Source organism: Perognathus longimembris, chromosome 5 (genome assembly GCF_023159225.1).
Source record: "Perognathus longimembris pacificus isolate PPM17 chromosome 5, ASM2315922v1, whole genome shotgun sequence".
NCBI lineage: Eukaryota > Metazoa > Chordata > Mammalia > Rodentia > Heteromyidae > Perognathus > Perognathus longimembris.
Window position 1 is genome coordinate 3897998 of NC_063165.1, and position 11374 is coordinate 3909371.

At 56.6% G+C, this 11374-nt stretch overlaps 1 protein-coding gene across 2 annotated transcripts; it reads left to right on the plus strand.

Annotated features, from left to right (window-relative positions):
* The first annotated feature begins 907 nt into the window (after positions 1-907).
* Psmg1 (proteasome assembly chaperone 1) lies at positions 908-10906 on the plus strand. Of its 2 annotated transcripts, none has more exons than XM_048346224.1 (7): positions 908-1049; positions 1549-1655; positions 2525-2676; positions 3232-3294; positions 7405-7603; positions 8837-8919; positions 10740-10906. In XM_048346224.1, exons 1-7 carry the CDS (start codon positions 913-915, stop codon positions 10809-10811), a joined length of 813 nt encoding a protein of 270 aa, XP_048202181.1. In that variant the 5' UTR covers positions 908-912; the 3' UTR covers positions 10812-10906. The 2 variants fall into 2 exon arrangements, with proteins under 2 accessions (XP_048202181.1, XP_048202180.1); XM_048346223.1 differs by having other exon boundaries at positions 8837-8973; positions 10740-10905.
* The last annotated feature ends 468 nt before the right edge of the window (positions 10907-11374 follow it).

An 11374-nucleotide genomic window follows, 5' to 3' on the forward strand; every position in this document is an offset into this window, starting at 1 on the left:
TCATTCTTACTGTTAGCAAGACCCCAAAGTTTACCGTTAGCTCTTTCTGGCTACCCAATGTGGTTTTATTTAAATGTGTTTAATACTTTCGTTGCTGGAGAAGGGGGGGGAACCAGTTTGCCCATTATACCTTAAAACATGACGCTCTTAGCAATTTCGAGGTGTATTTTTGTAGTTTGTTAATCTCACAAGAGGCTCCCTCCGGCCCCAGTACTTACTTAGTTCTGTGATCAATGGCTCCAGGAAGTAGCAACGCTATCCTTTCCAGAACAGTACAGTTAGGACTCGGATATGGTCCTTATTTCTCGTTGCCACATTGGATAGTTGGTTTCAGTTAAGTGACATTACAGTTGTCCTCCTCTAGATTGGAAAGAAAAAAAGAATCACATAATTATCCATGAAAGGTTATTTGGAACACATTTTTGTATTATATAAGTGGCCAGGTTTAAAGAAAAAAAAGCCTATTTTTGCATTCTCATGGAAATGAGTTCAGCTCAGCTCGACAATCGTCAGCTTTTGAGATGTGAGGTCCTGTGCGACAGTAAAGCTCCCATGTTTACAACTCGGCGCAGCACTGTGTTTCTTCCCGCTCTCGTGTGACACACCCGGCGGGCGGGCGGGCGGGCGGTCAGGGCGTGCAGCTGGGCCTGCGGGGTGCGCTGAGCCTGGGGAGGGGTGGAGGCCCCGTCCGCCTCCCCCCCCCCCCAGTCAGGCTGGGGATCCGGGGCACGAGGACGGAGCGGCGGAGGGGCAGGGTGGCACCGGAGCGTGGCCACGCCCCCGGGGACGGCGTGTGCGTGTTGGGGGGCGTGGCCAGGCGCCGGAGGCGTCCGCGCGGGGGCGTGGCCAGGCGCCGGGCCGCGCAGGGGGCGTGGCCGAGCGTCGCGGCGCACGCGCAGTGCCGAGGTGGTCATGGCGGCCACGTTCTTTGGAGAGGTGGTTCGCGCTCCTTGCCGAGCCGGGACGGAGGACGAGGAGGAGGAGGAGGACGGGGAAGCGAGGGAGACGCCGGAGGACACGGAGGTCCGGCGGCAGCTGGCGCGGAAGAGGTCGGGCCGCGGGCCGGGAAAGCCCACCCACCCCGCCGGGGCGCGCGAGCTGGGGCGGGGGGCCGGCGGGGCCGGCGGGGCCGGGAGCTGGGGGCCGAGGGCTCAGCCCCGCGGGGTCCCCCCGGGCCTGGCCGGGACTCGGGGCGCGGGCCGACACGTTGTGGGGGGGTTCAGGGGGGCCCCTCTTCCACGCTCGGCTCAGTTACCACCTGAGGCCGGAGCCGGCAAGATCCCCTTGTGCCGGGCCTGGGACTTGAACGTCTCTGAGATTATTATTATTATTGTTGTTGTTGTTGTTATTTTCTGTATTATCGCGCTTTGCTGCTCGTGGTTCATTGGCGATCAGAGCCTCGTGGGTGTTCCCTGCCCTGGCTGGCTTCGATCCTCCATTCTGCTTTCAGCCTCCTGCCCGAGCGAGCCCCTGGCGCCCGGCCGCAGTTCCAGCCCCCGCGGGTCATCGCAGCCGCGCCTCAATCCTAGTTTCCTCTTCCTTGTGCAGGGAGGTGCGGCTTCTGGGGAGACAGACGGAAACGACGCTGGACGCTCCTCTGCTAGAACAGCATCCCTGCTCCAAGTTTATCATCGCTATCGGAAATAACGCAGTCGGTAAGGTAAAATGCAGGTAACACTGAGCAGAGTGGGAGAAACAAGGAGCCAGGGAGTGTGGGAGTTTTAGGGTGTGGTTTTCGGACTACTGTTTTGGATTTATGATGTCCCCACACCTGTAGCATAGGGTGCACTTTCAGATAAGGTGAGCTCGGGGTGGGGTTTTGCTGAGAGTAGCTCAAGGATAGGGATCTGATCATCTCCTTCAGGGAGGAGATTTCCAGGAGGGGTCCTCTGGGGAAGGTGGTCAGCGGGCCATAGAGACAGTTATGAGAACCAGGCAGATTCCCATCGTTTGCTGGTGAATTTTAGTTCAAGGAGCTATTTCTAGTGTGCCGAGGTTTATTTAAATATCTCTGCAAATATTGTGCAAACTTGACTCCTTCGCTCTTGGTGTGTATAGTCTGGGTTGGTACGTGAAGACAGAAGAGTATAGAGGTTAGAGCGTTGTCCACAGACACGTATGTCCATGGGTCTTTGTAACTTCAGAGGGTTCACAGGCTCTTGAGTAGAGCATTCAGGAACCCCACTCAAGATCCCTTGCCATGTTAAGGTTCCCTGAGTATTTGCACAGTGTAATTAGTGTGTGATAGATAATGTTTCCCTAATTTACATGAACTTGTACTGGCCTAACATTGGTCAGAGAGTAGGAAGTGTGTGTTCAAGCCTGCTGGACCGGTGCTGGTGTGACATCGTCTTCCTTGCATGGTGGCCATTCACTCCTTACCGCCCTCTGTCTCCTGTCCTTCAAAGTTGTCTTCATAGGTGGCCTCCAGCGGCTGCTTCGGCTCTGAGATTCTAGCATCCCTGGGGTGCACCTTTGCTGCCTAGGAGCTGAGCACTCATGTATCTGAATTTTTTCTTCACAGCATTTGTGTCGTCATTTGTTATGAACTCAGGAGTCTGGGAAGAAGTTGGTTGTACCAAGCTCTGGAATGAGTGGTGCAGAACAGCTGACACTCAACATCTGTCCCCCACCGATGCTTTCTGTGTGTTCTATCAGCTGAAGTCGGATCCCTCGGTACGTGGGCCTTCAGGACTTGCCTGGGTACCAGGTCTCCTGGGTGTTCTCAGTGTGTTCTTTATTCCGACAGTCACTTCCGGTGAGAGCTTACCTTAGATTTCAGAGGAGGATCTATAGGCCAGTGACAGTTGGGAAAGTGAGTGTTGTCCACGTGTGTGCGTGTTAGTCACCTTCCTGCCGCTGTAACACATAGGCAAGGTTCTTGTTGTCAGGCTTCTGGTAGGATCCTCACGTTACAGCAGGAGTCTGTGGGTAGTGAAAGCACTCACCTCGTGGCCAGGAAGCAAAGTGAGGAGGAGGAAGACGTGTGTGTGGGGGTGGGGGGTGGGCCCCTACGATGTCTTAAATGTCGCACCCCAGTCACCTCAAGGCACTTGGCACCATTTGGGGTCGGGGGGTGGACACGTAAGGAACACCAGGGCCTTTGGGGGGCATTCCAGACCCCGACTGTAGCAGTGCTCATTGCTGTTGACACGGTACCTATGTGGTGGTGGTTGAGAGTGTATGTGCGTTGTATTCTACTTACAAAGGTGCTGGGATTTGACTTCCCAGGTTCTCATCTGCCAGTGTCGTTGCTACGTTGCTGAAGATCAGCAGTATCAGTGGCTGGAAAAGGTAAGAGACCCAAAGCTGTGTTGCTTAGACCTCAGGGAGTCGCTGCGTCTCAGCGGTCAGTACCTTCTTCCTTTAGCCCGTGTAGGCAGGTACTACATAGGAAAGAATTTTGTGTTGTTTTGTTTTTTAATGCAAGTGTAGAGATTACGTATAGACTATAGGAAATAAAAGAACTTGGCCCACCTAACACTGTTATGGGTCCTCGAAGGCCAACACTGCACTGCCAAGGGCATGGGCAGTGGGTACAGGCGGGGGGGGGGGGCGGAGAGGCGGAGGGCTGGCCCTCACCACCACTCACCCCACGCCCAGACTGCGACGGCTGGTGTTGAGTCTCCATTCACGGGAGGGAACACTGCGCCAGCACTGGAGCTCCACGGTAGGAGCCCGCGAAGCACACGGCCGAGTCAGGGATTGAACTCAGCAGGGTTTTCAGCGGGCAGCACGGACGGGCAGCTGTGTACGTCAGGCTGAGGTTTTGTTCTCTGAAATGCTGGCAGCCAGACTGCTTTGGGTTTCAAATTGTCTAGTTTTGGAATATTTGTGTGTATGTAATGATACTGTTTTTTTTGGTCAGTCGTGGGGTTTGCCCTCTGGGCCTGGGTGCTGTCCCTGAGTTCTTCAGCTCAAAGCTAGTGCTCAACCTCTTGAGCCACAGTGCCACTTCCCATTTTCTGGTGGTTAACTGGAGGTAAGAGTCTCATAGACTTTCCTGCCCAGGCTGGCTTTGAACTGTGATCCTTAGATCTTAGCCTTCTGTGTAGCAAGGATTACAGGCGTGAGCCACCTACACCTGGCTGTAATGACATTTTTTTATTCTTTTTTTTTTCTGCCAGGGCTAAGGCTAGGACTCAGGGCCTGAGCACTGTCCCTGACTTTCTTTTGCACAAGGTTAGCACTCTACCACTTGAGCCACAGCACCACTTCCAGCTTTTTCTGTTCATGGGTGGTGAGGAATCGAACCCAGGGCTTCATACATGCTAGGTGAGCACTCTACCACTAAGCCACATTCCCAGCCCTGTAATGACACTTTTAAGAACTAGATTTAAGCACAAATTAATGTTTCATATACAGTTTGTTAAATGCCTTGAAGGAATTTCCCGCTGTGTTATTATATAGACTCAGAAAGGCTTTGGATTTGGGAACCTTTCAGATCTTGGATTGTAGCTTACAGATTTTTTTTTGGTTACATGTGTGTCTGTGTGTGAGTATGTTTATTATGCACACATGCATATATAAGATGCAGATACATAAGTCACATCATCTGATTCTTAATAGTCACAAAATTGCTTATGAGTACAGTGTGATTGCTCAGTTCACATATTCAGCATGTCGTGATCAAATCTTCACTGCACACGTTTATCCTGTTTGTGTTCAGCCATGTTGGTTAATGAAATGGGCCCCAAGGCCTCTTGCTCCCTGACCACATCTTCGCTTCCATCGCAGGCATAGTTTAACATTGATATTAACATGAAACTCATTAGAAATTTGATGCATACATTTTTTAAATAGTTGGCTTTGTAAGACACATTTATCGAAAGTTAGAAAATGCATTTCTCGTAATGAAGAGTGATCTTGTAAGCATATGTGATCTTATGTTTAAAGTTAGGTACATGCATTTTTCTGGGGAAGGTCAGAATGTGTTAGGAACTGGCTGATTCACTCTGCACTGTAAGCCCGGCGCCGGTGGCTCACGCCTGGGCTCCCAGCTACTCCGGAGGCTGAGACCCGAGGAGTGCGGCTCAGAGCCAGCCGGGCCGCAGAGTCCGCGGGATTCTTTTTTTTTTTTTTTTTGGCCAGTCCTGGGCCTTGGACTCAGGGCCTGAGCACTGTCCCTGGCTTCCTTTTTGCTCAAGGCTAGCACTCTGCCACTTGAGCCACAGCGCCACTTCTGGCCGTTTTCTGTATATGTGGTGCTGGGGAATCGAACCCAGGGCCTCATGTATACAAGGCAAGCACTCTTGCCACTAGGCCATATCCCCAGCCAAGTCCACGAGATTCTTAGCTCCAGTGAACTAGTCAGGAAAAGCCAGAAGTGGCGCTCCGCCTCAAGTGGTAGACAGCGCCCAGGCTCTGAGTTCAAGCCCCAGGACCAGCCAGAAAGAAAAATCATATGGGTGATTTGTTGTGTCAAGAATACTTTATTAAAATAAAAAATATTTTACTGTTTTTGAACTGTAGAACAAACAAGCACCTCTTCTAGGCTTGTTCTCCTTAGTGCCGGTTTTGAATCTCCTGCTGTTTTGGTTATGTCAGCCAAATCATCGCGAGGATCCCGTCCAGTCTACGGACGCCAGTACTGTGGCGTCAGACTATATGTATTGTAGGGGCAGTGGATTGGGCCTTCAAGTAACGGTGTTTTCCTCAGCGGGTCATATCTGGTAGTAGACTTGCAAATGTGAACTTTTTTTCTATTTCTTTACAAAGCTGTGCTATAATGGAAATAATTGTATAAGTTATAGGAATTCACCGAAAACCTTCACTTCTATTGTTATTACTGACAGTAGCCATTTTCTTACCTTCAAAAATATATTTTTCAAGCAAATGCTGTCACCTAAAATCTCTTTCCAGACTGGAGGCATGACTCAAGTGGTAGAGCACCTACCTGCCTGCCTGCGAAGTGCAAGGCCTTTGGTTCAGACCTCTTTATCACTAAAAAAAAAAACAAGTAAAAGCTGGCTACTTGCTTTGTTTACATCCCCACCGATGTTGTTAAAGGGAGGAGGGCTGGGCGCCGGCGGCTGAGGTCTGAGGATTTGGGTTTGAAGCTATTGGGGCAGGAAAGTCCATGAGATTCTCATCTTCCAATTAGCCACCAGAAAACCGCAAGTGGCGCTGTGGCTCAAATTGGTAGAGTATTATTAGCCTTGAGCAGAAACACTCAGGGACAGCGCCAGGACCCGAGTGGAGGCCTCACCACCGACGAAACCAGAGCGCTTTGGAGCCACGTGGGAGCCACACGCTTCACGCCCTGGAGGGCAGTGCTGAGGCCCGCTGACCGGGACGTGTGGGCGGCGTGGTCCTTGACAACGCCAACTAGGCAGGAGTCGCCGGACTCCGCTGGGGGGGGGAGCGGGCACGGCGGCGGGCGGCCCCTCCGCGCTGGACTCCGGCCCCGCGGCCGAGCTCGGCGGCAGACCCTGGGCGGCACGGCCGCGCTTCCTGTGCCTTCCAGGTCTGAGTAGCACCGTCCTTAGGTCCCAGACAAGAAAGTGACTCGTCCCGCCCCGTGGTCCCCCAGGTCAGGGGCGGCCAAGCCTGCCGCTTCTCGGGCGCACACGGCGCCCCGTTCTGAGCGGCGTGACGGGTTGATTTGCCGCTGTTCCTTTCCGTGTTCTATCAGCGCCCGAGTCCGAGCTCAGGGCCTTGGGCGGCGCTCTGCCGCCGCCTCCTCCCGGGCACTGGGCTGCCTTTTCATGGCTGCCCGGGGCTGGCCTTGACATTTAATCTCCCGTGTAGCGGAGTCGGGATGACAGGCATGTGTTACCGTGCGTGACTTGTATTTCATTTGATTTGTCTTGACTGTGGGGGGGTCCTGTCCCGTGTCTCCCCCGCCCCCTGCTGGAGTGTGGCGTCCAGGGGCTTTTTGCTGGCTAGGCAGGCGCTCCACTGCTTGAGCCGCACCTCCGAGCCCTCAGGTTTTTATTTATTTGTTTATTTTTAGTGGTAGCGCGGCTTGAACGTCCGGCCTCTTGTTAATTGGGCAGGTGCTTCACCGCTTGGGCCGTGCCAAACCCCCGTCCTCCCTTTAGCGATTTCTCAGGTAGGTTCTCCCGTTCCGTGCCTTGCCGGGGCCTGACTTGGGACCTGGTTCCTCCCGTCCGTGTCGGGGCCACGGCGGTGCACCCCACCCGTCTGCTTGTTGGCCATGCCGGGGTTGCGCTGACCTGTGGCCTGGCCTGGCTCAGGTCACCCTCTGCTCCTCCTCTGCCCGTCACGGGGCTGGAATGACGCGTGCGGGCCACCGGGTCCAGCGCCCAGCATGCTTTCCAGTTAGGATCCTGCTAACTTCTGTCTGGGCTGGCCTTGAACACCGATCCTCTCAATCCTACCCCGATACGTAGCTGGCCCTCCAGATTCCGTGTGTATAATCTGACATCAATTTTGTGTTAGGTTTTTGGCTCTTCTCCAAGGAAGAACATGCAGATAACTATTCTCACATGTCGACACGTCACCGACTACAAAACCGCAGAATCTGCCGGCAGCCTTCCTACTCCTTTCTTGAGAGCCCTAAAAACACGGCACTTCAAAGACCCTGCTTGCTGCTCACTGCTGGAACAACCAAATATCGCGCACGGCCTCCCTGCCGCAGGTGGTACTGAGTTTTGTGCTTTCCCTGTGGGTCGCTGCCGACTGGCCCCCATCGCGGTCACTGCCTGAAGGGCGTCGGCACAGACACCAGTACCTTGCCGTTCATCCTCTGTGTTGTACAAGACAATTTGGTTTTCTGGAACAAGGTGTCTGGCAGGAGCAGCGCAGGTCTCGTAATTCCTTCAGACTTGCTCTGCTTCCTTTTGGTCTGTGGCAACTCAAAGTGCAGGCCAGTGATACGTATAAAATTGCTGGTGTATGAAAGTTAATTTATCAACATAGAAATTTTTGGAGCTTGGAGCTTGGTAGTTGCTTTAATATTTTTTAAAGCGTTCAGTATTTTTTTACTGTATCACTAATTATATAATGCCATCATGTCAGAAATAGATCACCAGTTATTTTCAGTAGTTTATATTTCATAATATACCATTATTTGTTATTTGTATTGTTTTAAGGTAAAACATTTTTGTTTTCTGAGACAGATTCTTGTGTGTTGCTGAGGCTAGCCTGAGACTTGCTATATAGCCCAGGCTGACCTTGAACTCAAGACCCTCTTGTCTGAGCTTCCTGAGTGCTGAAGTCATAGCTGTACTCTGCACGCCTGCACCAGAATGGTGTTTTGTTGTTTTATTTAAAATTTTTTTCCTCATCAAATTTATTGGAACAAGAAGTGACCAAATAGCTTGTAACATACATTTGCTTATTTATTTATTTTTGCTAGTCCTGGGCTTGGACTCATGGCCTGAGCACCATCCCTGGCTGCTGCTGCTTCTTTTTTTTTTTTTGCTCAAGGCTAGCACTCTACCTCTTGAGCCACAGCGCCTCTTCTGGCCATTGTCTATATACGTGGTGCTGGGGAATCGAACCCAGGGCTTCATGTACACGAGGCAAGCACTCTTGCCACTAGGCCATATCCCCAGCCCCAACATACGCTTATTTATATATGTTATTTGTGTCTAATTTACTTCAGTTACTGTAGTTAGTAAGATTTTGCGCTTTGATTTTTGTAGAATTGTCTGTTCAGGAAATACAAAAGTATTTGCAAAGGCTTATTAGGAAAACAAGTTTGTTTGAAAATAAGATTCACTATAATTAGTTTAACATGGCGTAAACGCCTTGGTCCAACGAGGCCACAGAGATGCCCTTTTAAAGCAGCCTGTAGCGCTTAGCGTGTTAACTTGAAAGTCGCACATGCCCTGGATGACGGCGGTGACCTTCTCCTCGTGTGTTCTAGTGCTGAGTTACGGTCAGGTGTGGAGAATCCCTGCGGTTCTGTACTTGTGTTACACGGATGTGATGAATCTGGACATGGTTACGGTGGAAGCTTTCAAGCCCGTCCTGTCGTCCGTGAGCTTTACAGGCCTGGTCACGGTACGCTTTGAGTTCACTTGGATTAGCGGTTGCTGGGAGTGGTTAGGTTGCCGTGGGGCTTGCTGCCTGGCGAGTGCTGGAATGGCGGGCGCCCCGCCGGGCCTGGCCCGGCTCTGTGGAGGGGGGGGCGACCCGGGGCGCTCAGCCTGGCCCGGCTCTGTGGAGGGGGGGGCGACCCGGGGCGCTCAGCCTGGCCCGGCTCTGTGGGGGGGGGGACCCGGGGCGCTCAGCCTGGCCCGGCTCTGTGGAGGGGGGGCGACCCGGGGCGCTCAGCCTGGCCCGGCTCTGTGGAGGGGGGACCCGGGGCGCTCAGCCTGGCCCGGCTCTGTGGAGGGGGGGGCGACCCGGGGCGCTCAGCCTGGCCCGGCTCTGTGTGTGTGTGGGGGGACCCGGGGCGCTCAGCCTGGCCCGGCTCTGTGGAGGGGGGACCCGGGGCGCTCAGCCTGGCCCGGCTCTGTGGAGGGGGGACCCGGGGCGCTCAGCCTGGCCCGGCTCTGTGTGTGTGTGGGGGGGACCCGGGGTGCTCAGCCTGGCCCGGCTCTGTGGAGGGGGGACCCGGGGCGCTCAGCCTGGCCCGGCTCTGTGGAGGGGGGGACCCGGGGCGCTCAGCCTGGCCCGGCTCTGTGTGGGGGACCCGGGGCGCTCAGCCTGGCCTGGCTCTGTGTGTGTGTGGGGGACCCGGGGCGCTCAGCCTGGCCCGGCTCTGTGGGGGGGGGGGGACCCGGGGCGCTCAGCCTGGCCCGGCTCTGTGTGTGGGGGGGGGGGACCCGGGGCGCTCAGCCTGGCCCGGCTCTGTGTGTGTGTGGGGGGGACCCGGGGCGCTCAGCCTGGCCTGGCTCTGTGGAGGGGGGACCCGGGGCGCTCAGCCTGGCCCGGCTCTGTGGAGGGGGGACCCGGGGCGCTCAGCCTGGCCCGGCTCTGTGGAGGGGGGGGACCCGGGGCGCTCAGCCTGGCCCGGCTCTGTGGAGGGGGGACCCGGGGGCGCTCAGCCTGGCCCGGCTCTGTCGGGGGGCGACCCGGGGCGCTCAGCCTGGCCCGGCTCTGTGGGGGGGGGGGGACCCGGGGCGCTCAGCCTGGCCCGGCTCTGGGGGGGGGGGGGGACCCGGGGCGCTCAGCCTGGCCCGGCTCTGTGGGGGGGGGGGGACCCGGGGCGCTCAGCCTGGCCCGGCTCTGTGGGGGGGGGGGGGGACCCGGGGCGCTCAGCCTGGCCCGGCTCTGTGTGTGTGTGGGGGGGACCCGGGGCGCTCAGCCTGGCCCGGCTCTGGGGGGGGGGGGGACCCGGGGCGCTCAGCCTGGCCCGGCTCTGTGGAGGGGGGACCCGGGGCGCTCAGCCTGGCCCGGCTCTGGGGGGGGGGGACCCGGGGCGCTCAGCCTGGCCCGGCTCTGGGGGGGGGGGGACCCGGGGCGCTCAGCCTGGCCCAGGGCCTGGTTTCTGTCGCATTACAGTGGGTTTTCTGGACTGTTGCTATCAAGTTGTCTTTGAGCCTCTGCCATGGTCACCCCAGGGGTACCCCAGGGCTGAGTTGGTTCCACAGCCAAGAGGAGTGCCAGGGAGGTGCTGAGCATCCTGCAGAGGGCAAAATGTGGGGTCCTGGGGGAGGCGGGGGGCGGCGGTGAGAGGTGGGCAGTCCGCGGGGATTTCAGTGAGGTGGGGCGTCCTTCCCCCACTTCCCCCGAGGAGAAAGGCGGCCTTGGCTGCTTGAAGTGGTGGGAGGGAGCACACACTGCCTCCCCCCGAAACCCCCACGGCTCTGTCTCTCCTTCAGGCTGTGCCCCAAAGCACCGAGGTTCTGAAGAGACTGACCTCAAGCCAGACCCAGAGTAACATCTACACGTGACCCCCGAGCGAGCGCAGCCTCCTCCGTCCCCGCCCTCGGGCGCAGCCGGAACTGCTGTGTGTGTTGGGGACGGGGGGGGGGGGGGGGGGGCGGGGGGACAACGATAATTATAAAGCAAAATAAAAGGCGTAATTGTCACGGCTTCTTGATGGCGCTGCTCCCTGCCGCCGCGGGACGGGCGCGCTGGTCCTCCGCCCACCGGCTGGGAGCGCCGCCCTGGTCCTCACGGAGCTCGAGCTGCACGCAGGGGCAGCGCGGGGGCAGCCGCGAGCGGCCTCCTCTCCCCACTAGAGGCGCGGCCACGCGGTCCACCGCCGACCGGCCTGCCGAGGAAGCAGAGCGGCCCTGAGTTCCAACCCCCGGACTGGAAACAAAGCCACTGAACGTGCCGGGGGGGGGGGGGAACGGGGGGACGGGGGGGGGGGGGAGGGCCCTTCGCATCTGAGGTCGGCCCCGCCCCCACTCCCCCCAGCTCCCGCGTACTCGCTGGAAACGTGACCCCGGCTGAGAAACCCCAAACCCAGTGCCACGCGAGCTCTTCCAGCATCGCGGAGCCCGGGGAG

Excerpts from the sequence above, each read along its gene's own strand:
- Psmg1 (XM_048346223.1), top strand. The coding sequence starts at position 913 with ATGGCGGCCACGTTCTTTGGAGAGGTGGTTCGCGCTCCTTGCCGAGCC. Across the intron at positions 7,604-8,836 it reads GCACGGCCTCCCTGCCGCAG|TGCTGAGTTACGGTCAGGTG; the intron begins GTGGTACTGAGT and ends CGTGTGTTCTAG. Across the intron at positions 8,974-10,739 it reads GCTTTACAGGCCTGGTCACG|GCTGTGCCCCAAAGCACCGA; the intron begins GTACGCTTTGAG and ends TCTCTCCTTCAG.